The 26,070-nt window shown below is 42.8% G+C and overlaps 1 protein-coding gene across 4 annotated transcripts in view; it reads right to left on the reverse strand.

Annotated features, from left to right (window-relative positions):
- The window catches only part of LAMA4 (laminin subunit alpha 4), a 154,124-nt gene that overhangs the window by 56,300 nt on the left and 71,754 nt on the right, over positions 1–26,070 (reverse strand). For all 4 annotated transcript variants that reach the window (XM_053307564.1, XM_053307744.1, XM_053307482.1 and 1 more), the window contains 11 exons: positions 25,407–25,517; positions 21,819–21,930; positions 18,469–18,636; positions 16,281–16,474; positions 14,687–14,803; positions 10,834–10,982; positions 8,485–8,626; positions 6,219–6,315; positions 4,399–4,512; positions 1,727–1,912; positions 827–966 (listed from right to left, as the gene is read on the reverse strand). In XM_053307564.1, coding sequence (XP_053163539.1) covers positions 827–966; positions 1,727–1,912; positions 4,399–4,512; positions 6,219–6,315; positions 8,485–8,626; positions 10,834–10,982; positions 14,687–14,803; positions 16,281–16,474; positions 18,469–18,636; positions 21,819–21,930; positions 25,407–25,517 — 1,530 coding nt within the window. The remainder of the gene's footprint in view (positions 1–826; positions 967–1,726; positions 1,913–4,398; positions 4,513–6,218; positions 6,316–8,484; positions 8,627–10,833; positions 10,983–14,686; positions 14,804–16,280; positions 16,475–18,468; positions 18,637–21,818; positions 21,931–25,406; positions 25,518–26,070) is intronic.

The raw sequence follows: 26,070 nt of genomic DNA on the forward strand, positions 1-26,070 counted from the left end.
GCTGAAACTTATAATCTTCTAGAAGTGATACATAAAAATCATTGGAGTGACCTGGAAGTTCTAACAGAAAAGAGGAGATCAAAGCATGATGTGAATCAGAAAATATTTTGCAATATAAAAGCACATGTTTTATCGACTCAATTTCTCTCGCACCACAGGGACACAAATGTTGTGCAATGGGAATTTTATGATATCTGCCCTCCAGAAGTGCTGAGGGATTAAATCTTGCTCTTGTAAACGTCCAGCGATAATTGGTATATGTGAGTGTGAATAGGAAAGAGGTCATGGCTCTCCCATCTATCCAACTTGGGTAGATGGGTATCTGACTTTTCCCATTGCACAACGTTTGTGTCCCTGTGGTGCGGGACCTTAGCAATTGTATTGGCTCTGTAGAGCCACATGGTGGGATAATCCTTAAATAAATAAATGTGGAGAAAAACCCTAGGGGCTGCTTTCTGTGTGCAGATTTAAATGCATATAAATAAATCTTCCCAACACGATCTCTGCATTTTCCCCATAAAGGAACAATAGAAACTGAGTTTTTATTTATATATTCTATTTTTTTTGAGTTCACAAATTCCACAGTGGCACTTAAAATTACCGTCCTGACATTTGCATAGTTACTGTTGGCATAATATTGGTGTCTATCTGCTATTCATGCAATGAGCTGCAACCTCGATGTTAATGTTTGCTAATGGTCAGTCTTGTCCAATTAGCAAGACATAATTTAACATCAAGGTTGATTCTGGTCTCCTGCCCAAATGGAGGTACTGAGATAGTGCTATTTATGGCAAACAAATGAAAAATTGTTCCCCACCCTCTTTACCTTATTTGCTACACTCCTCGTCTGAGCAATGAGCTCCCTGATCCTTTGAATGCTGGCCGAGATATTGTTTGCTGGCCACTTCTGCTCCACGGTATGCAGCTTATCTATCAATTGTGGGACAACTTCTGTGAGACTCTTCACTATAATTGAAAAAGGAAAAAGAGGGTAAGCAGACTGCTTAGCAGCAGCATTACAGGCCAAGAAGTAATAATAATTCCATTGTATTAAAAATCAAATGTTGCTTTTTATCACTGCCATCAACAAGTTACAGACGACCAAACCCATGCGTGCTTGCCGATAGATTGGTACAAAGAACACCAAAGGCTGAGATGACATTGCTCAATTCTGTTTTACTGTATTCTCAAAAGCAGTGGTAGCCAGCAAGTCTACAATGCTGTAAGGCTCAAACAGAAATGGGTTTATACCAATAGGTCGTCTTCTTGTGATTCATTTTAAAAAAAATGCTAAGAGGTTTTCTTTAAAAAACAAAAACAAAACCCAAACCCAAACCAACTGCAACTGTGGTCCATTTCACACTTTACGCAGCACCAAATCTGAGTTTTTCACTGAGTGTACATTCAACAAGGACTTGCAAGCAATGCCAGCTCCCTGATTAGTGTACCTGTGAGGTATCTATGTTGTAGACATGTACTTGTCACATTAACATTTTAAAATATACACTTCAAAGTGTCCATCTAGAGGCAAAATACCAAACATGGCCATATGCAGCTAAACATTGTTTTAAAAGACATAAGCCTTAAGCTGAGAGATTCTCATTACTTGAGCTAGGGACCTACAGAATCATATGCTGTCCCAGATACAGTTCTGATGATGAATATATATTGCAGCAGCATCAGGTGATGCTGAATTTCGTTGGTTTAGCATTTTCCATCACTCTACCTGTATCCCCTGTTGCGACTGTGGCACGCTCGTAAGCCACTTTCTCAGGTTCAAAGTTCCTCAGATCTTGGGACCATTTGGTCAGATTCTGAGTCATTGGGCCAGTAGCATTGGTTACTAGTGCAGCCATATTTTGAGCTTCATCAGTAATCACTTTCAAGCGGTTTAAACGCTCTCTTGCACTATCTGTAAAACAAAGAGAACATTATTTTAATAGCCAGTGTAAAGGGATTAGACAAGTTATGGCAAAATGCTCTAACCTGTTAAATGAGCAAAGAAACAACTTTTAAAGTGGTGGCTCTCTTATATTTAGCAGGGGGGAAAGCAACTGTCTCCACTCATCCCAGCCCAGAGGCCCTCCCAGTTGCTGTTGCTGATTTCTCCTTTGTGTTTCCTTTTGGCCTGTGAGCCCCTTTGGGACAAGGAGCCATATACAAATAAAATGCATATTTATATACCGCTTTTCAACAAACATTCCCAAAGCGGTCTACAAAGAATAAATAAATAAAATGTCAACTTCTCATTCCTTTTGCTTTGTTAACTGCCTTGAGAACTTTTTTTGTTGAAAAGTGGTAAATACACATTCTTGATAATAAAAACCAGAGGCGGAGCCACCATTGGGCAAACGGGTTCAAAGAACCCGGGCCACTGCCAATCAGGGGCAATGCCTCACTGCCCCAACACCCCCCCCCCCGCGTATGACAGCAGATGCGGGGATGTTCTGTCGCTCCCAAACGGGGCTGCATGGCATTGGCAGTGCAGGCTGGAGCAACTCTCCCTGCCTTTAAAGGCAGGGAGAGCCACTCCTGGCCTCACTGTCAACACAGCGGGGCCGATCTCCCTCCCAAATGGAGCTGCGCCATTTGGAAGGGAGATCGGCCCGCACTACATTGGCAGCATGGCTGGAATGGCTCTCCTTGCCTTTAAAAGGTGGGAGAGTCGTTCCGGCCCGCATTGCTCAATGCAGTGCAGGCCGATCTCCCTTCCAAATGGGGCCGCGTGACCCCATTTGGGAGGGAGACCATGCCCCCATGTCTGATGTCAGATGCGAGGGCGTGGCTAGCTGGCCCCCTGCATCTGACGTCAGATGCGGGGGGCAGGGCCAGGAGACTGCAGTGGCGGATGAACATGGGTCGCTGCCAGCCGCTCCACACCAGATAAAAACAAACAATGGACAAAGTAAAGTAAGGAAATCATGAAATACTGTACTTGTTTTTTGGAGGAGGGGGGAATGGCTGTGACCTGATTTTATGCTTTTTAAAAATGATTTTTAGCTGGAAACTAATCCCACTGGCTTACATGTCCTGCAGTGTAATGCAGGCGATGCCAGACCTGTCCGTGCCGCTGCAGGGCTCTAAAGCATGCAGCAGTGGTGCTGCACAAGAGGGCAGTACTGCGACTGCTGCCTCTTGTGCAATTTCACATGAAGTTGCACAACTGTGCATGGCTTGCATTCTTTCCAATGCGAGTTGTATATGCTGCAGGACATGTAAGCCGCTATGTTCTGTGATGCTTAATACTAAATATGCATGGGACTGCCGCGTAGTAAATAGATATAGGCCTAGATTGTAACGAGAGGTGCTAGAATATGTGTACTGAATATAATTTGGCTAATTTTGAAGATCTGAAGAGAGCTTGGGGGTGGGTGGGATTAATCCTGGTAGTTTTGTGCCCCCCTTCAAAAACTCACTTGCATGTTTCGAGGTGGGGCAGCGGCTTATCCATCTGTCTTGTTTCGCAACAGAAAAGTCATGTCTTTGTGAGATGGCAGACGGGGGTCGGGGGTGAACAACAGCAGGGCTTCAAGTGCAGTTGCTCTTGCTGGCAGCAGGGTCTTGCCAGCCACCATAATTCCCACAGAGAATAATGTGGCATCATGACACTGTGTCACTCCAGGTGCATTTCGGGGGGGGGGATGGGATACAGACCCAGGAGAAGGTGTGTTTCCTCACCTTATTTTCTCAATAGCATTGGTGGGGTCCAGGCTGTGCTTATCAACATTAGAAGACAGTACACATTTTCAGGCATGAGATTTTATAGTGTACATCCAGATACAAAAAGTGCTTAATATGCCACAAACACTGTACTGATGTAGATTTGATATGCACTATTTAATACAGTATGCAGGTAGTAAAAATATGGGTAACAGTTCTATTAGAAACATTACGTTGCATAGTATGCATATTGCATAGTACTGCATAGTATAGTTCCATTACAACCACATCCTGTGTGAGGCAAGTGGACAGATATTTGCTTTCCATTATATCGACTGCAAGTTTCAATCCCATTTTAACAATGTACATCCAAATACTTGTTATGAAGAAATCCAATGAAATAGCTACATGGGGGCCAAAAATGCATTTTAGTATTGTGCATAAGTAATTTATCTTATTATCCCATGATCATTCCAGTCTGAACATATATTGCACAGATTACCACATTTAACTGTAATTACTACTAAAAGAAAATGTAACATTTTAGTGGATGATCCAAAAAGCGTCACAGAGTTTCAATACCAGAAGGCAGGTATTCAATCCAACTTTTATAAGAATCAATCAAGTAAGATTTTATTTGAATCCTACCAACACAATCACTAAGGGGATATCTAGTATAAATTCTTTCTTTACTCAGTTTCACAAGAATAACATTTTTGGTATTTTTTGTATCCTGACCTTGCTCTGACACCTGCAGGTTTGTCATGACCTTCATCAAATGGGCTTTAAAATTATTCTTCCTGGTAAGAGTTCTGTTAACGTGTCGACCTGCATCTGCAACAGCAAAATTATCTGGAAAGCAGAGACAATAAAATGTAAGAAACAAATTTTAGTACCATGTGTGAATTAAAGACGATGATGAGGTTGTTCTTATGACCGGGTGAGCGGGTGGGGGTGGAGCGGGAGGCTTGGTAAACTTACTTTCAGTCCAGATGACTGAGATCTCTTGGGAGTGACAAGAGCCTGGTGAACACACTGGGCTCAGCGAACACACGAGCAGTTAGTCCGGGGTAAGGGAGTCCTTGCTCCCTTCATCTTGGCTCACAGCCAGGGTTAACAGTGGGGCTAGGCGGTGCTGCCCCACTAGGATCAGACACAATCCTGGGGGTTCTCATGCACAGCCTAACCCACACTGGGCGTCCCTAACCCGGGTTAGGCTGTGCGTGAGAACAGCCTCTCTATCTAGCGTTGGTCTTCCTACATCAAAGAGACACTTCACCGTGGGTTGAATCCAAACGTGAGTGGAAGCAGGTTTATGTAAAGTCTTGCCACAGTTTCGCAGACCTCCTTCCCACTGCAGCCCCCTAAGCCCCCCAACGCCTCTCCTGAAGTCATGGGACCCTCAGAAACAGGATGGCATCTGGTACAAAGGACTGCATGGGAAGGGGGAATGAATGACTGAAAATCAGAAGGGGGCATCTTTTGTGAATGAAGCTCCACCCATGCAAGGTACGTCTCCCTGAGTTTTCCCGTCTTCCACCGCAGTCCCCCCCCGTGCCAACTGCCATCCTGTCCCAAGAAATCCTTCGGAATAGCTTTTCAGGTGGCCCAGGGGGGCTGCAGTGGGATGATGGGATGCAGAAGTCACCTTCTGTGAACTCCCCTCCCCTTGTAATTGTGTGGATTCAATCTCATATGTTTAATCAGAACATATTTAATGCCGCATATATTAACTAACTGAGTTTTAGAGTTTCTAACATGTCTCCTGGTCAACACCCAACAGCTCATCTCAAAGGAATTTGGCAGCTGCCTTTCTAATTACCTCAAGAATCTTAAATTCAAAATACCTTGGTAGCTGCTATCAACTTGAGAAAGGGACCAATGCATTTACATTACACGTATAGAATCACCACATGTGAATAGCACTGGATTCTGACAGGCTAAAAGCAGTGACCCCCACTATTTTATACAGCAACAAAAGAAGTACCAACTTCCTATGTACAGATTGGTAATAGTATAGACATTTGTTGGAGTGTTAGTCCCAGAGAGCAAGAGATACTGGATAAAGTGGATAAAATGGATAAAGTAATGTGTGTTTATTAGACCAGGGACTTTTACACACAGCAGGCTTTACTGCAATTTTACAAGGAGGCTTTACTGCGAACTCAAAGTTGTCCCAAAAAACCGAAACACATAGTGGATTTTTTTTACCCTGGATATAAATCGGGCTACACTCTAAGGTGCCATGAAAAACCTGAATTGTGTGTGAACTGCTCCTCGATAACTCGCAGGGACTTCATGGTAAATCTGGCCGATATTTGAACGCACCCTCTCCAATCTGGAGGAGACGTGATTTAAAGGGCTTTAAAAGCCCCATGTGAAAAACTTCCAACTTCTGCTGGGGTTGGAATAGTCATGCTTTTCAATTACTGAACTGTCAGTGAGCTATAATGATTCATTCTGTCATGACAACATTTTTCTTCATGATATTCTGGTTCCCTTGCCATACATCAGAGTTCCAGAACAATGTCTGAATCAAGAGAAAGCTTTATATTTACTAGTATATGCTGTCCGTTCCTGTTCTTTGGCTTGATTGAGAATTCTTTTGCCTCTCTCTTTATGGTAAGTGATCTGAGTGTCAATTCCAACAGCAGCCTTCAAATTCAATTTAAAAAAAATAGTCAGAATAAGACTGCATTAAAACAGAGACCTATGTTGCACTTGCATCTATGAAACAATCCAGGGACCTTTCACATGTGTCGGAGTTCCAATATGCACATCCAACTGTCCTGTGATTAAGGACTTTCCTATTAGTATGAACTGAGAGAGATGTTCCACTTTTGCATTGCACTATGCATGGTAGAGCCCATGCAGATCTCAGCAATAATAATATAATTCTTTTTACATATGCAGGAATTATAGAATTGTTGTGCTAAAATCAAGAAATGACTCCAAAACAAAAATTTATCAAAAACTGCAGTCAAAAACATATTGCCTCCAGTCTGGAAAATTGGGCAATAGTTTTGGAGCAAAGCAATCACATCATGTGGATTTATGTTTTTTATATGTGGCCTAATAAACAGGCACACTGCTCAAAGAGAGTTGCTGATGCTGGAACTGGGACTGCATGACATGGTGAGCCATCAAGGTTTCAGAATAGAACTTCTCTCTGGGTAGTAAAGGGTTCTCAGGTATTGGAATGATGCTGTTCACCCAGGCTGACCACTGTCTCTCCTCACAGGATAGGCTAAAGCAGGGCTGCTCAACTTCAGCCTTCTTGCAGATGTTGGCCTAATAGTATACTCTCATAATTCCTGGCTATAGTATTGGCCACTGTGGCTGGGGATTATGGGAGTTATAGTTCAAAAACAGCTGGTGGGCCTAAGCTGTGCAGGCCTGGGCTAAAGGATAGTACTTTACCTGAGCAAAGACAGTGGCTGATATCCTGACTGACACACCAGTGCCTCTAAATTTGTTCAACTAACTCAGCTACATTGCTGGCTCAGTGGTGGGGGCCAATTCCGACGACCTTGCCTTCCCCAGGAGGTACTCTTCCCATCAAAAATATGTGCCATCCCCAAGGGCTATGCAGCCCCGCCTCCATACAAGCATCAGTGCAGTGTTAGTCTGGAACTCTTCAGAAGCACTGGTACAATACTGGTGTTTTTCCTGTCACAACATTTCCTGTTGCATCTCTTGATTCTGGTTCAACCACTGGGCACTAGACTCTCAGTTTCTCAAGCACCCCCTGTGTCTCTGATACTTAGGCAGCTTTCAGACTTCACAATAATCAGCAAGACACTGTTGCTCTCCATGCAACAAGCCCCATTGAAATTAACAGGAGTGAGACAAGAGCAGTCTGGCCTGACAATTAATACTACGCCATGATTAATTAGCAGGCCAGAATGTTTTTTGCATTTTTATAGCACTTTGCATGTAGAAAGTGCTTGACATGTATCATCTTGATGAAATCCTTACAAAAGTAAGTAGTATTATTCCCACACTGCAGCTTAAGCGCAGAGGGAATGACTTACCTCCGTCACGAAGGCCACCAAGTGAGTTCATGGTGGAGGAAAAATTAGAACCAAAGAAGTCCTGATTTGCAACTAAGTCGTTTAGCCACAATGCACATCATGTTGTTGTCCTTGCTGCTCAGGAGTGTGCACTGACTGTGGTTCGTGCAGTGGTCCAAATTCAGACTGGTCCCCGGTCTGGTGGACTGGTTTGGCGTGGTTCGGAAGAACCTCAGACTGGACCAGTGGTTCAAGATGCAGTTGGGGGTGGGGGTGGTAGTGAACAGCACCTTTAACTGTAAAAATGGAGGGCCTTACTCTTGCTGCTATTGTGCTTCCTCTGACAGCCTGCACACAGCCCCAGCATAGCTCCATCTCTCACCCGGCTTCTGCGCATGCGGGCTGTCAGGGGGAAGCCCCACCACAGCAGGGAGCTGCTTGGAGTGGTGGTCTGGCTAAGGCCCTCCATCTGTACTGTTAAAACTGCCACTCTCCACCCCCTGCCCAGCATTGCCTTGAACCACCAGACCGGTTTGAGGTTTGGCCAAACTGCACTGAACGGGTCCAAATTTGGATTGGTGCACAAACCGTGGTCCATGCACATGCCTATTGCAGCTACAGCTATAACTGCACTATCACAGTTCTATAACATAAGAAAGCACAACCTAATTTGGAATATGTTCAAGAGCATGCTGCTATCCTTGGGGAAACTGAATATAATTTTTCACACAGAAGAATTTTCAGAAGGTGCTACAAATTTTGCCAAAGACCCAATAATCACAGTTTTAGGGTATATAATGATGTAACTTACGTCACTGACTCGCTGTGTAGTGTTTAATGCCAAGTCAGATATTTGACTGGCTTCATTAATATAATTAATAATATTTTCATGGACATTAGAAGCATTCAGTGCTTTTTGGACTAATCCATTTGTATCAACACCATGCAAGGTCCTGTGACAGGGAAAGAAACAAAGATAGATTTATATACATACAATCAAATATAGATTTGCCAGAGATGAACCATATAATGGAGAAAGACCAGGAGTGGCCTGTGAGGTCAGTGCTAGGGCAGCGGAGAGAGGCACTTTTAAGGAAGTAATAAGCAGGTGCTCACCATTGTGTAAGCAGCACTTGCAAGCTGCTTACACAATGAACCATATAATGGAGGAAGAACAGGAGTAGCCTATGAGGTCAGCGCTAGGGCAGTGGCGAGAGGCACTTTTAAGGAAGCAATAAGCAGGTGCTCACCATTGTATAAGCAGCACTTGCAAGCTGCGGTGCTATGCCATTGTTTGTTTATTTAACGACCCATGGTCAGCTTACAAATCAATTACAGATAATAAAATACAGAAAATCCTGCAAAAGGTTAATAATTGCTAGAAATTAATAAAACATCAATCACATACAGTACCAGCAAAAACTTAACTAGCAATTGCTAACAATAAAAGTATGACTATAAAACTAAAAGTTCAAGGAGAACATACACATGAAATAAAATGCTGATGTAACCACATAACATCAGAGCATAACTTTGCCACCTTATATGTAAGTATGTATTCGATTTATAGACTCGATTTATATACTATATATTTGATTTATACATTTGATTTATATCTAACAGGTGGAAATTGATCTGCCAGAAGATAAGAAACACAAAAATCTTCTGAGTGTCCTAGAAAAGGTGCCAGACAGGGAGATATCAGGGAGCATCTTAGCTCTCTGTCAAAGAGGGTGCTATGCCCGAAATCCCACACAGGGTGGTGGCGCTCCGCCCGGCATCAAGTGGGGCCCTAGCCTCTGGGGCCCTAGCCCTAGTGTAGCCCTAGCCTCTGCATGGAGCCTCCGCACATGCGCAGTGGAGCCTCCGCACATGTGCGTGGTGCCACACATGTGCGTGGAGCCTCCACACATGCGCAGAGACCAGGGCCACACCAAAGGCCCGCCGGATGTGGGTGGAGCACTGCTGCCCCATGTGGGATTGTGGATGGTTTGCCGCAGCTTGCAGGTGTTGCTTACACAATGGTAAGAACCTGCTTATTACCTCCTTAAAGGTGCCTCTAGCCACTCGCCGCCTGCCCCCGCCCCCGGTTCTGCCCTCACTGGCCACTCTTGCGAGAGACATTAAGTTGTGCGTTGCCTGGAACAACAATTTCTCCAGCAGTCATGCTAAGGCCTCAGTACAAATCCCAACGCTCAGCTGCAGATCAGCAAGAACCAATGTGCAAATTAGGCTGTGCAACAATGTTAAACCTTTCCATGAATCTATTCTAGAGTGGGCACATTCTAAATTGATTACTATAAAATAAAATACTAAAATGGAGAGCTGACACAGTGCTGTGACTAAGAGCGTAAGCTTGGAAATCTCCAGTTAGATTTTTTGTTTTGCTGTTAACTCACCAGGTGGTCTTAGCTAAAATAGTCTTTGTCTCAACCCCATCCCTCATCTGTAGTATCAGGATAAAATTGGCCTATCTTACAAGGTTGTTTTATAGATTGCTGGGATAATATATGAGCACTGTGCTATGTAATAGTTATTGTGACATTTTGCTTGTCTCTTAATCAGACTACTTTTAAAATAAGCATTTGGCATGATCCAGCTAATGTGAATAACTTTTATGTCTCATTATTTTCAAAGAGTAAATTACATGCTTAATTCTATCTCAGTTAAATCAGTGGAACAATATTGCTTACTGGCTGGATCATGCCCATTCTTTGTAAATCTAGAGAACAGGGCATATAGCTCAATGGTAGGGACATAGGAAACTGCCATGTACCGAGTCAGACCATTGGTCTATCTAGCTCAGTATTGTCTACACAGACTGGCAGTGGCTTCTCCAAGGTTGCAGGCAGAAATCTCTCGCAGCCCTATCTTGGAGATGCCAGGGAGGGAACTTGGAACTTCCTGCTCTTCCCAGAGCGGCTCCACCCCCCTAAGGGGAATATCTTACAGTGCTCACACATCAAGTAGAGCAGCACATGCTTTAAATGAACAAGGTCCCAGGTTCAATCTGTGCCATCTTCAACTAAAAGGTTGAGCAGGCAAAGGGAAGACCTCTGCCAGAGTAGAGAATATTAGACACTAGATGGAGCGATGGTCTGACTCATATAAAGTTTGTTTATATGTTCAGCTTATATAGTCTGAAAAAGTTGATATATACCTGTCCAGTTCATCAGCAAGACCATGAAGCTCCTGAGCATACGCCGTGGCATTTTCCACTAACTCATCATCGAATCTGGAGAGGTTGGCCAGTTTGTCCTGTAGCTGTATTTTAGCTCCATCTATTTCTGCATAGAAGCCTTCTGCATTCTGAACAAACAAGACAACAAACAAACAAGAGCGCAACAGCAACCATTTAGAAAGATTTCTACTAATTGTAGAAATCACTAAAGATGTAGGAGATCAAAAAAAGAAAGCGGTGAAAAAGACTTTTCAGTCTTGTTCTCACTGTGTCTGGACTGTAGCACTTCAGATGAGGACTCACATGGCTGAGTGCTGCTCTCTACAAAAATACTTGCTCCATGTATTATCCATTCATACATAGAAAACTAGCATATCAAGCAAAAGTTTGGACTAGATTCCTTTTTCTTGTCAGGCTTGTTTCTAAGGAGAAGGATTATTTTTTTTATGGAGAAACATCAACATTGTAGACAGCCCCATCTGCAGTCTGAACTGGTACAGCCCAGAGATGGGTTACCAATACTGTGAGAATAAGGCTTTTGTTGGATGAAATATCTTAACATCTATATTCTTCAAGAACTAATGCATTTATTTAAAAAGGTTTTAGAATGGTAAATCTTATTTAACAATTTTTAATTTTGATCATATTGAAACTGAAGTCTTTGGCTCTAAGAGAGGTACCTGTGCTGTTATAATATATCCACTGGTGTCAACAAAAAGTCCTATTATGTTCAATACTCATACAATAAGTGTATGGTGTACACAGGTACAGATTTGGACAGAAGTACAGTTATTCACACTTAATGCTGAACACAGGTACAATAGCATGTCTGTTTATTTCAGTTTCAATTTCATTCAGTCTGCAACGAGTATAACAGCAAAAAATTCACTACATAAACACTATAGATTACAACAACATAGACAATTCCCTTTCTACTTTCTTGTTGAGTAAGTTACATTTTATTATACACACACTGTCCCCATCCCTCTGTTCTCTTTAGTGTCCTGCCAGATTTAACTATGGTTGAGTGTTTTATTGGAATGGACGTTAATTTTGTTTAATGCTAACTAGGGTTCTCTCTTAAGAATGTGAAGTTGATTACCAAATCCTGAATAAGAGGTAGTAGCTAGTTGTTACCCCTAGCAGTTATCCCTGCTAACTGGGCAAAGAGGCACCTTTTTACCATGGTGATGCTCTTCATTTAGCAGGGGGAGAGTACCTGGCCCTATCCAATCCCAGCACAGTATTTCCAGTGACTGTTGCTGGTGTCTAACTTATATTGCTTTTTAGATTGTGAGCCCTTCGGGGACAGGAATCCATCTTATTTATTAATATTTCTTTATGTAAACTGCTTTGGAAACTTTTTTGTTGAAAAGTGGTATATAAATATTTGTTGTTGTTCTTGTTCTTAACCATTGTTAAACTTGATGCTGATGTAATACTGAACTGTGGACACAATTCTCTCGGGTATGGATGCAGCAACATATTGCTTGGACCCTTGTCCCTCCTGGCTGGTTAGAACAGCTGGTGGGAATGTTAATTCTTGGCTACGGGAGTTGGTGAACTCCTCGTTACGTGAGGGTTTCATACCAGCAGCCCTTAAAGAGGCGATAGTTCACCCTCACTTGAAGAAACCCTCCCTGGATCCTGAGGTCCTTGACAACTATAGGCCAATCTCCAACCTCCTGTTTGTAGCGAAGGTGTTAGAGAGGGCTGTATGTGCCCAGCTTGAGAGGGTCTTAGAGGAAACTGGCTATCTTAATTCTTATCAATCGGGTTTCAGGCTTCGGCATAGCACAGAGACAGCATTGCTCGCTCTGGTAGATGACCTTCTTCGAGACCTTGATGAGGGTAGTGTCCCTCTCCTGGGCCTTCTAGATCTCTCAGTGGCTTTTGACACTATTGATCATGCTATCCTCCTTGACCGCCTGCATGGGTTGGGTATCGGGGGCACTGTCTTACAGTGGTTCCATTCTTACCTTAGCGGGCGTGTCCTGTTGGCATGCATTGAGGACAGATGCTCTGACCCATTGCCACTCCTTTATGGAGTTCCCCAGGGTTCAGTTCTTGCCCCTGTCCTCTTTAACATCTATATGGAGTCAGGTCATTTCCCAGTTTGGGGTGAGATTTCATTAATACGCTGATGATACTCAGCTGTATATTGTCATCCCAGACCATTCTGGAGATGCTGTTTCTGTGCTTACTCAATGCCTGGAAGCTGTTAAGGTCTGGATGAATCAAAATAAGCTCAGACTGAATCCCACCAAGACTGAACTACTCTTACTCAGCCCTCGTACCGGCCAACAGCTGGATGTGAACCTTGTTTTAGATGGGGTGGCGCTGCCCCCAAAGGAGCTTGTACGTGACTTGGGGGTCTTTTTGGATTTGCACCTCCTGCTTGAATAGCAGGTGGAGGCTGCAGCCAGAAGTGCCTTTGCCCAGCTCCATCTGATTCGTCAATTATGCCCTTACCTTGATCGGCAAGCATTAATGAGAGTGACCCATGCCCTTGTTATCTCCCGCCTAGATTATTGTAACACCCTCTATCTAGGGTTACCTTTGAGGACGATCGGAAAGCTACAACGGGTCCAGAATGCAGCGGCTCGTTTCCTTATGGGTGCCAGGAAATATGACAGGGTAACACCTCTCCTGCAGTCATTGCACTGGTTGCCTATTCGCTACCGAGTTCAATTTAAGGTCCTGGTTTTGACCTTCAAAGCCTTGCAGCGTTTGGCACCTGTTTACCTACAGACCCACCTCTCCTATCCAGTTACATCCTGTCCGGTCAGATCTGGTCAGATGGCCCTTTTGTCAGTCCCTGATTTCCAAGAGGTTTGGGGAGCTAGAACCCATGAAAGGGCCTTCTCGGTTGCCGCCCCACTGCTCTGGAATTCCCTTCCCCTGCAGATTCGTTTAGCTCCTTCTTTGTCGATTTTTAAATCTTTATTGAAGACTTTTCTTTTTTGCCAGGCTTTTACCCTGTAGTTTATCTATTCCCCCTCCCCCTGTTAGTTACTTTAGCTTTATTTAGAATCTAATTTTAATGCTGTTTTGTTTTGCATGTTTTTGTACACCGCCCAGAGTCTTCGGAGTAGGCGGTATATCAAATGTTTCAAATAAATAAATAAACAAATAAATGGTTGAAGCCAGCTGGGTATGTACAGTTCACAAAGGATCATATGAACATAAGAACAGATCTGCTGGATCAGGCCCAAGGCCCATCTAGTCCAGCATCCTGTTTCACACAGTGTCCCACCAGATGCCGCTGGAAGCCTACAGGTAGGAGTTGAGGGCATACCCTCTCTTCTGCTGTTACTCCCCTGCAACTGGTACTCAGAGGCATCCTGCCTTTGAGGCTGGAGGTGGCCTATAGCCCTCTGACTAGTAGCCAATGATAGACCTCTCCTCCATGAAGTTATCTAAACCCTTCTTAAAGCCATCCAGGTTGTTGGCTGTCACCACATCTTGTGGCAGAGAATTCCACAAATGGATTATACGTTGTGTGAAAAATTACTTCTGTTCGTTGGTCCTAGATTTCCTGGCAATCAATTTCATGGGATGACCCCTGATTCTAGTGTTATGTGAGAGGGAGAAGAATTGCTCTCCATCCACTTTCTCCACTCAATGCATGATTTTATAGACCTCTTTCATGTCTCCCCACAGTCATCTTTTTTCTAAACTAAAAAGCCCCAAGTGTTGTAGCCTTGCTTCATAAAGAAGGTGCTCTAGGCCCCTGATCATCTTAGTTGCCCTCTTCTGCACCTTTTCTAGTTCTACAATGTCCTTTTTTAGATGTAGTGACCAGAATTGTATGCAGTACTCCAGGTCTTACCTTCATTGCTTCACTCAGTTCAACATTAATTTGGTGTGTAACATTTAAAATCTCTCTAGCCTTCAGCAGAGTGCTATTGATTCTATTCATTTGTCCTTCTAGTACTTCTATTTGCTCCTGTGGAAAAAAATAAATGAGCTTTCAGAAATGTTAGATGCATTCAAAATACTGCTGTATCCTTGGAGATTATTGTATTGCTTCCCTTGACCTAGATGGAGGCTGATCTTCTGACCTTCTATCACCCAATTACTATGAAATGAAATTTGGAAGAGGAAAGCAGGAGGTTTCTGAACTGAAGATAGTGTGATGCTTTACCCTCACCTGCTGAAGAGGGCAAAAAATAGCTTGTGGAGCTGGTCAGGCAGAGGTGAGAGGGCACGACGTCTAATGTTACTGGTAGAAGATAACTTGTCCATTGTTTGCTTTTCACGTACTATTTCTGAATCAAAACTTGAAACTATAAATGCATCTTAGGCAGATTCCAAAAATATGGCTGAAAGCATTTCATGAAAGAGAAGATTCAACTAGATGTAGGTTACTCATCACTGAAGCAGTGTGATGGGAAAGCCACATCTGATAACATTCTCATTTTTACACAACATTTAAAGGTACAACAACTCTCCCAGAGCATGGCCCTGGCACTTCTCATCTATTTGTGAAAAGATACTTGTCTTTTCATAGAAAGAACCTTTGAACATAAGAACAGCGCTGCTGGTGCAGGCCCAAGGCCCATCCAGTCCAGCACCATGTTTCACACAGTGATCCACCAGATGAGTGAAGAGATCTGCTATTATTTCAGTCTTACACAAAAGCATTGTGTAAGAGCAAAAGACTATCCAAAATTCCTAAGAGGAATTGGAGGAATTGGATAGAAGAATCTAGCCAAAGAGGCAAAAGACTATACAAAATTCTCACCCCATATATTGTTAGAAAATATTGCAATTTGCACGGCATGGTTTGATTTTAGAATTATTGAAGGAAAACACTAATCCATAGGGACATAATATTTACAGCTATGGAAAAATCAATACATGCTATTTATCTGATATGATTAGATGAGTGGAGGTGGGGGTGGGGGTGGGAATGGTGTAGAAGGATTTACCTAACAAAAAGACAAGGGTATGTATGTTGCTTATTTCCATACAATACTACTAACACTTCATTGTAGTAATATTACTGACACGTCATTGTACTAATCCACAATCCATTGCACTATTCCTTGACTGGAATATTGGAATTTCCTTTCTTTCATAACTAGAACTTCACATAGGGTTTTTGATTAGGGGAAATCTTGAGTCCCCAGATGTTCTTGGACTACAACTCCCATCATCCCAGCCACAATGGTCTTTGTTGTCCAATAACTTTTGGGGATTCAAGGTTAGGAATCCTTGGATTAGGGTAATCATTTTTAAGACAGAGAAATGAGAGAACCTATTTTATATCTACATTCCTTGTACCTGATATGGCAACATATTACAGTGTTTCCAGAAATCACCATTTATTTATTTTTAAAAAGCAAAAAGCCGGTCTTTCCACTGTCCTTATCAGGAGAAAAATGTAGCTTGAGATTCACAATACATATGCTGCATGGTACCTTGCACTCTTTGACGTTAGCAGAGCTTTCCTTATTTTTAGCTTCTCTTTGTCTCGTATCATCAGCCACCTCATCCAGAGCCTCCTGTAAGTCTGTCAACTTGGTGTTGTACTCTCTAAGCTGGTCCAATACAACAGGAACCAGAGATCTGGTTTCATTATGAGTCTGCTGCCATTTTTCAGCTTCTCTTAGTACTGATGGGAAAGTCAAAGGGAACGGATTAATCTTTGGGAATTAACTTGTCCTCAGTCTTCGCAGTGACACATGACATCCAAATACAATCAAAAGAGTTGGAACACAAACAAGCTTCAGGAGAACATTAAGATAGAGTTTTTAGATTATAAGGTACAATAGTTTCCCGCTGCTTATTCACTGTTGAGTTTTGGAACAAAAAATGTCGTCCCCCCCCCCCCCCACGTTCTCCAACATACTTAAGGTAGCTTATAAACTATCTAAAAACACAATATAAACATGGGGAAAAAATCTATGATTTAACAGCAGCAGATATAAGAAGTAAAAACACTTCGAGAACCATATAGATAAAATGTTTAAAAAGAGAACTGAAAGAGAAATGTCTTTGGCTTATGATGAAAGACAAGCAAGGATGGAGTTAGATGGATTTTCATGTGGAAGGCAATTCCACTGTGTGTAGAGAAAACTCTTTCTTGCATGTCCCTTAAGTGAATGTCCTAAGGTGATGGTATCTTGCCTTAACCTTCTCTTTATAAAACCACCACTTTACACACATTTATTTTCATCTCACACATTTCTCTGGTTACATGCCCAAGAGGAAGCTCGAGTTGATCAAGACTCCCTGATGTGTCCCTGTATGATGTTTGCTAATGTGATTGTTGCATTCATACTCTTCCTTTTTAGTTGTTCACTTAAACATCTTAAGTGTGCATCTAAAAATGTAATGTGTGAAATGGCTTTAACTCTGTGTGTGTGTGTTTGTGGTAATCCATATACATGAAAATGAGTGTGCCCAAACTCATTTATTTGAATGACTTGAGATATGTCATTCACAGACACGGATTTCTATTTGGAGAAATGTTAGGCCCCAATAAAGCCCATATTCATGTATCTCTATATTGGCCCTTGCTCCTTCTTCCCAGGCCTCAAATGGCTTACACCCCTGCTAACTGAGCAAAGAGGCACCTTTTTAAAGTGGTGATTCTCTTTATTTAGCAGGGGGAGAGCAATTGGCCCTATCCATCCCCAGCACAGCATCCCTCCAGTGGCTGTTGCTAGTGTCTATCTTATGTTGTTTTTTTTAGATTGTGAGCCCTTTGGGGACAGGGGAGCCATTTCATATATTTATATTTCTCTACTTAAACTGCTTTGGGAACTATTGTTGAAATGGGTATATAAATATTCGTCGTATTGTATCCTAAGTGTACTTTCAGGATCCACATTAGGGATGGGGTGGGTGGGGGAAAGCATGCAGCAGTTCCTCTCTACTGAATTGTGGTTCATTATAAAAGTATAGCAGGGAAGCACATTTCCCACCTAACCATTTCCTAAACTTCCTCTCTAAACTGCTTGACATGGAAAGAAAAGAGATGTTTTCAGGCTTGGGGCCAGTACCTGGAAACATGCTTGAACCAGACATCCACACAGCACTAACATAACAATGAGAGCTGGAGGCAGTAGTGGGAGGGGAGGATTGCATTTTCTTAACAATAGCAATAGCAGCAATAGCAATAGCACTTACATTTATATACCGCTCTATAGCCGGAGCTCTCTAAGCAGTTTACAATGATTTAGCATATTGCCCCCAACATTCTGGGTACTCATTTTACCGACCTCGGAAGGATGGAAGGCTGAGTCAACCTTGAGCCCCTGGTCAGGATCGAACTTGTAACCTTCTGGTTACAGGGCGGCAGTTTTACCACTGCGCCACCAGGGGCTCAACAACTCAGTATTGCTGTTGGAATCCTGGGAAAATGTCATTAATCACAAAATAAGCACTACCTTGAGGAGACAGATGTATCCCCCATCACACCTATAGAACTCTAGCTGCTCATTGTAAGGCCCAATTTTTACATAACACAGGGATGCTTTTCATTGGTGTTGTCATGGCTGACACTCATACACATCTGTGGATGTGCATTTCAGCATACGAATGTGCATCCATGCCTTGCTTTTCAATGCCAGACTGTGACTTCTGGACAGAAGGAAAACCCACGTTTCTGTGCTGCATCGGATTCTTCATCCGCAAGTTGCCTTTGAATGATGAAAGGTGGGCGGAGCTGGATGTCCTTTAGCATTCCATCTGCTTCCTTGAACTTCTGAAGGATGTCCTCAGGCCTCAGATCATGCTCAATCCCATAGTATTCCACCTTGCTGCCAATCTCTGTGGGGAAAAACCAAACACACAGGCAGGCAGGCAGAGAAGCAATGAATTCAGATTCATGAATTGCACAAACTTTCTTTGGTCCTAGATGGTTGATAGGCTCCCTCCTACCACACAAAGACTGAACGTCCTTCTTGAATATCTTCAACAGCATGACTGGGGGACTTCCCCCACCTTGGGTTCCGAGTATGTTACTTCAGGATATCCACTGCTTCAACTCTTATGCTGTTCTTCCATTTGCCTGTACTGTAGAAGCAGTCTTGTCTATGCAATTAGTGTCCTACATTAAATCATATGAAGCTAATCATTCATTTCCTAGAAATTATGAGCAGCTATTTATAGTATGCTGCTGATTTTAACCTGATATTTGATTATGCAGAATTCATAATCTAGTCAGCTATAAAAACCTAAAGATAAATCACCCTCCCATGTGCTTCTTTTTGTACATCACATTGATTTCAGTGGGGCTACACTCATGTTTCTTTTCTTGACCATAGTTTTGTTTATTCATTAGTATATTATAAATAAATTGTAGTCCTGAGAAAACAGAAAAGTTAGTCATTGAGCATAGCCTATGTTTGGGTACAAATGGTGACTAGTCAGGGCTGCCTCCAAGTTTCAGTGGGGCCCTTGGCAAGCTGCCCTCCATGGCTCCCTCCAACCACACAAAGACTATGGCCACAGAGTGGATCTCAGAGATCAGCAGAGGGCCCTTGGCAGCTGCCCAAAAATGCCAGCTCTGTGACCAGTTCTCATTGCTATTTTTTTTTCTCTTCCTAAAAACCAATTAATTAATTAATTGTGCTCTTCATTAATAAAGCTCAGAGCTGGTTCACATGTTACCTTCCACCTCCACACATACAGATTAGGGCATAAATAATTGGCAGGATTGCCTCATTTCTTCTTGCATTGTGCTTCAGCTTCCTAGGGAGGAAGATATAGTGGCCTTGGCCATGATAACGGCAGCCTTCATCACTTTTTAAAAGTGCAACAATCACTTAATCAACCAGCAGCACAATTAAATGATGTGCTACAACAGTTTAAAAATGTTAATGATGGGTCTCTAAATAGGGGCCTCTGCACATGTGCACAGAAAACCCCTAAATGGGCTGAAAATGGCGCGATCTGTCATTTGGGAGGCAGTCGAGCTCAGAAAAGGAGCTCTTGCCACTGCCTTCCTCCCCCAAGTGCCTGCACACCCACTGGCGGCTCCAGTCCCTGCCCCTGCACAGCGGTGCTTTAAAAAAAGCTTAAAAGAACAGATTTGACGGCCCCCACCCCTCCACTGCGGGGGGGGGGTGGGCCTCTGACGGCCTTCAGGTCCAGACTCCAAAATTACCTAGGTGTGCCCCTGGGTGGAGAGAAACATGATCAGAGCCCAAGGCCTTTGAAGAACCCTCTTCTGGGTTGGGGAGGAGAGCTGGAGCCAGCGAGAGCTTAATGATGCTCGATGTGATCTCTCTAGAGGCTAAGTCATTGGCATCCTGGAGTTGGAGTGTTTGGGTGAGAAAGCCTTTTATTGTTGCTTTGTCCAGAAAACTAAGACATTCACCTGTCTGGACTGGACAGAGGCCATTGCAAGGTAAAAAGGAAGGAAAGAGAGAAGGTTCAACTAGGGATTTTTTTTTTTTAAAAGAGAGAGAGAAATGAAAGAAAAATGGGTAAGTAAAACAGAAGACTGCCCAGTAGGGAGTCTGTAAGAAGCTATAAGAAGGAAAGAAACAATAGGTAAGAAAGTGAGAAAAGGGAGGCCTCAAAAATCAGAAAGAGCTGATATAAAGTGGGTCTCTGGAGCAGAGGCAGGACTAAAGAACTACATAGGATCTTAAAGGTTCCCTTCAGTTGAATAGTCCTGCCTCTGGAGCATGTGGGTGGGGATAACCCACAATGGGCTAAGTACAAAACAGGTTTTGCCAGTTCGGTTCAAATCTGAACCAGTTTCGAATTGACCCGGCTTGGTTTTGGTTCTGGTCAAACTGGTCGAACCTGGTTCAGTTTGAACTGGTTCTGAGCTTTACTGGCATAGGGAATCAGTGAGGATTCGCCTTTCTCAGTAAAGGGGCAGGGGGGCTTCCCTAAGACTAGAGGGAGTGGAGGGGAGTCAGTACTTACAACTACTAGTTAGTACTTACAAATTACATTGAATGTTACAAGTTACTGTTAGTACTTACAAGTACATTGGCAGCCGCAGGGGAAGGGGGGGAGAGAGGCATGGGCACTGGTGACTCCCTGAGTACTCAGGGCTGGTGGAGGCCTGGTTCAGGCCTGCTCTGGTCATGCAAATGGGGTAACTAAAATGGCCTCCACATGTGTGCAGAGACCCGAACTGAGCCAGAGAAGGCCTGAATCAGGCCACCGCCAGCTGTGACTACTCTGTGGTTGGCACAGGGGGTGCTACTAATTCCCTCACACCTGCAAGCCAGTATTTTAAAAGGAATTTTAAAAGGAACTCCACTTCTTCAAGGGCTAGAGCTTAGCTTTCTTTAAATATAAAATGAAAGTTGGGAATCTGGGGGAATGAATAAGGGAAACTCGAATCTTGAATCTTGATTCGTGCTTCAATTTGGCCATGAATGACTTGGCAGATTCGTTTTGATGTTGAATCACTCAAATCAACCAGATTTGAGTTGAGTCGATTTAACTTCAAAATGATTTGTACACCCCTAATGTCTGTATTTCTTCTCTCAGCATAGAAATATCCTTGTTGTGCTAAAAGAGAGTCTGCTCCCTTCTCCAGCACACCAAAACAGATGGAGGAAAATTAAAGGAAAAAGGGGGAGGGGTGAGAGAATGTACTTGCTTTTTTCAGGGATATGTATCACTCTCCTAAATACAGTATTTCCTACAGTGATGGACAAGCAGGAAACTACCATGTGAACATGTCCTGAACACCCTACTGGCCTTTATATTGCTGACATACCAAACCAAACCATTTGATCTGCAAAGCTGCATAAAAGCTCTAACTTGGAGAATTTTCACAGTATCCTCAGTCAACCACAAATTCACAAATTCCTACCAGCATCCAAGCAGGAATAATCATGTACATTTTTGATGGAAATCTGGGCTCTAGTTAAGGCTCTTCCGATTTTATACATTTAAGTTTGGATATTTTATAAAACTGCGATGATGCCTTTTCTTCCTTTGTGGTTTCACTGTTTTCAGATGAATTTTTTAAAAATTACCTTGGATATTATCTATCATATTTCCCAGTTTCTGTACAAGATTAGTAGCACGGTCACTAGTCGCCATGGTTTCCATCTGTAGTAGTAGGCCTTTGCTTGATTCTTGATTTCTCTATGAATAAACCATATGAGAGTGATATTAGATTTAATTAAAAAATACACAGGCATGTGTGGGTCTGCCTAGTGCAAACATAAATGTTGCTTCTGGCTGACAAGCACAGGAAGGTCTATGGAGCATACAAATGATATTTGACAATGTTGGAGGAAAATCGCTGCTTTTCATTAGGTGGCTGCAGCAGAGGGTTTTAAGACTGGCCCCACAATTCACTGTTATTTGATGCAATCAAACTGTCATACATCTAGTCTGAAGTCTGATGGAAGTCTTGTGTCTCCTGAAGTTCAAACTGATCACTGCCTAAAAGATACTTGGTAACTGAACTCTATATTGTTACAAGACATTGGTCACATTATAGTTCATAAACACATACATTCATGCACGATCACATTGTGTGTTTCCCTGGCCCTGCCAGCAGTAACCAATGATATCGTGAAGAGGGGGAGAAATGCAAAATGTCTTGTGCTTTTCAAGTGGTAAATGTTATTAAATGTTATGAGTAGTTAGGGGAGAATTTGACACATGTATACCTTTTTTTGGCAGTGACTCCATGTTTCTTCTAATGTGTAGCTCTCCCTTGGAGCCCAAACTAGATATTACATAGAGATGCATGCAATTTTATCCCAATGGTTAAAAAAAAATTTTTTTAAGTAGATTTGGCAAACACTTAATCTTCTCACCATTATTCAATCCAAAACCAGAACCCTTCTGCACCATTAGTGGCTTTTGCCTGCAGGATTCAAAATTATGTTCTCAAAGGGGGAAAGCAAGGGAGAAAATGGCAGCAAGGGGCCACTTTGTAATTAAAAAATGACCAGTGGGGAATAGGTCAAGTAGATCCTCCCAAGCATGCTTTCAGTTTTAGAAAATGTCACTGGGGTACATCACACACGTATTTGTGTGGAATATCTAGGTCTGTCTTCAAATAGGCATCATTGTGTATTCTTGTGCAAACAGGTGTTTTCATTTGTTGGAGCACCAGCTGGTGCTTTCAACCATGTGTGCAGGCGCACAGCCTGCATAATGGCCGCCGGGCTGCCGGGTGAAGGCCGAAAACCGGCCGAAGAGCACTCGAACCAGACGAGGGGGTAATTTTGAAGGCTGGCGGGGGGAGGGGGAACCTCTGTGGACCCCCTGCCGCCTCCAGGAACTCTCCTGAGGGGAATAAAAGGTGTATATATATGAATTTAAAGGTCTGCGAACCCCATGAACTTCGGGTGGAGTTTGGTCTGGGGTTGGACCGAATGGGGTGGGGGGTGTTGGTTTGGCCCCATACGGTCGAACCTGTTTGCACATCCCTAGGTTTTGAAGGCTGTCCCCCCACCACCACACTGCGTTTCCTCCTCTGGCACTCTGCAGATAAATAGTCCTGCGGGGCAGCAGTGTATCTCCCTGCTGCCCCATTGCTTCCCTGACTGGAAGTGACCAGAAGTGCCTTGTGCACATGTGTTGTGGGTGGGCACATGTCTCACGAACGTGCCCGTGCCCACCTGTGACTTGTGCACGTGCACTAGGCACTTCTGGTCACTTTCAGTCAGGGAAACAACAGGGAAGCAGGGAGGTGCACTGCTGCCCTGCAGAACTATTTATCTGTAGAGCACCGGAAGGGGAAGCATGGCGGGGGTGGGTGGGTAAGTGTACCCTCCCCCATCCTTAAAGCTACCCTTGCCCCGCATTCGAAATGGTTTGAACACAGGGTTCCGAACCTGTTCGGCATTCTAAGAAGAGAACGCTGAACAGGTTCATGCACATCCATCCAGGACATACGAAAGAGGATTTGGGGGCCCCCTGGGGGTGTGGAGGCCTTGAACTTTGAACCCAAAGTCCAGGGGTAAGAGTGCCTCTGGTCAAAAAATACAGTTAGTATGTTATTCAAGAACTGTATGAAGAAGATAATTTCAGAACTGGCCTTTAGCAATCCACGAGGTACTGCTTACTTTAAAAAAAATTATAATCCTCCTTTTAAGCTCCAACTACCAACTGTATAAAATATGATAATAACGGTTGTCAATATATAATCTGAATGCTGAAGAGGCACCACACACAGTAGGTACCTGAGAAACCATTTGTAAGTGGAAAGACTTTAAAAAGACTTTTAAACATCTAATCAGTGCTAATAAAAATGAAAGCTTCCATATTCAATAACCACAGCTTGAAATGTCCAAAAAGTACAGCTGGAATACTTTGATTAATGTAGTCAGTTAAAAGTAGAATTTGAAGTAGATGTTATGCATTTATACAGAGAACAAAGTAATACCAGCTGCATATAGCCAAACAAAGTGGATTCAGAAGTGGTGAAGGTTTGGGAATATTTCTAACATAGATACTGATGAGGGGAAAAAACCACCATACACTATCTCAGCCTTTTTCTTCATATGTGCACTACTAATGCCTCCCCCCAAAAACCCCCCACAAAACTGTGGTTATCTGTATGCTTTATATAGCTGGACAGTATGTTTTGGCTAGAAACAAAATATTTGTGTAAATATTATTTTCAAGTGATATGTTTCACTTCTAAACAAAGCATTTTGCATTTTGCTTATTGGTGCTACATAAATTCCACCCCACCCCGCTTCCATTTTCAAAATGGTAAGTAACTCCATTACAAAACTGGCACATCTCAGCCTAAACGTTTATATCCAGCTGCCAGGGTTGGATTCTTTCCTGGTACAAGATAACCCAGTTCTCCCTTATATAACCCTGCCATAAGTTCAGTTGACCTACAGAAGCTTAACGAGGGTAGGCTTTGGGTGTGGTGGTGGGTGACATAGCTGGATCAAGCATTTGAGTAAAATATGACGCTCCTGCAGTTCAACTGATCATGGGCTGTCTCACAAAGCTCTCCTGTAGGTCAACTACCCATAAGCACATTCAAAAATTATTCCTTGCACAATATTCATTAGGAGACACTCCATCCCTAAATATACAGTGGGTCGGGGGAGGTCTTCTGAGGCTATCAAACCGATCCATAAACTTCAGCACCTTTTGGCTTTGATTGTTTCATAGAAACACAAACCTGTGTCATAATTTAGAAAATGACCAGTTCTAATTATTCTCAAGTCCAATGCATAGCCAGGTCAATTCAATTTAGTTTAATGGGCTGCATTAGCTTAGAACAGATTACTCTGCGTAAGCTAACTCTTGTGGACAGAGTTGCCTCACTGATGGTTTCAAATGATTTTAAATAGTTCCAGGTTACCGAGCAATTAATTTGTATATAGTTATGTCTATTCAGGCATGTACACCAGCAATAGTCTTCCTTTTCCTGTGGGAGAGATAGTAGCCACAGTTGTGAGTGAGGCTGTCAATCTTTCATCAAATAATCAGTTTAAAATGTATTACTCAAGTCCATGCTATTAGCAAGGGTGCATTTATCCACCTCTTTATTGCTCAAAGAATTTAACAAAAATAAAGAGCTTCATACCAGGCCTCTTCCCCAAGAGATCACTGAAAAGGGGGAATTGCAAGCAAACCTTTTCATCAAGTGTGTTGATTTCTTTGAGAAGCTCAGTCATTTCACTCTCAGCATTGTCAGTCTGGCTCCTCCTCAGTGCAGAATGATTATCCTTCTCTGACAATTGCGTCTATAAAAGAGAGAAAAAGACTGTGTGTGTGTGTGTGTGTGTGTTTATTCCACCCTGCAAAATATCTTCATTCAATGCACTTGAAAACTGTTTAATGAGTATCCTCTAAAGAATACAATTAAGTACTTAAAATGTCACAGAAGCAAAGGACTGGAAAGCTAATCCAACCCACTGCAGTGAGGCAGCATTTCCTAGTCCTAAATTGTCACTGACAGATGCTTATTTAGTACCTTATTAAAAATCTCCATGGAAGAAGATTGCATGAATGACAGGAGAATTTTCCCATTGTCTACAGAAGGTTTCACATTCCTGGTTCACTTCTGCTGGCGGTTGGGGGTTGTTTTTGCTTTCCATACCACACATACCTCTCTACATACCAGCCCAGCCAAAAGTGGCCATGGGACCATCCACTTATTACTGGCCTGGTGAACGGAAGTAATGAAAGCCTGTTGCTAAAATTAGATGTGGCATTCGCCTTTACTCTCTGCTGGGTAAAGAGAAGCACACAGATAGAATAATAAGTCTAAAATGTACATATTAATTTGCTCTGTCT

Source organism: Hemicordylus capensis, chromosome 1 (assembly GCF_027244095.1).
Source record: "Hemicordylus capensis ecotype Gifberg chromosome 1, rHemCap1.1.pri, whole genome shotgun sequence".
Classification (NCBI taxonomy): domain Eukaryota; kingdom Metazoa; phylum Chordata; class Lepidosauria; order Squamata; family Cordylidae; genus Hemicordylus; species Hemicordylus capensis.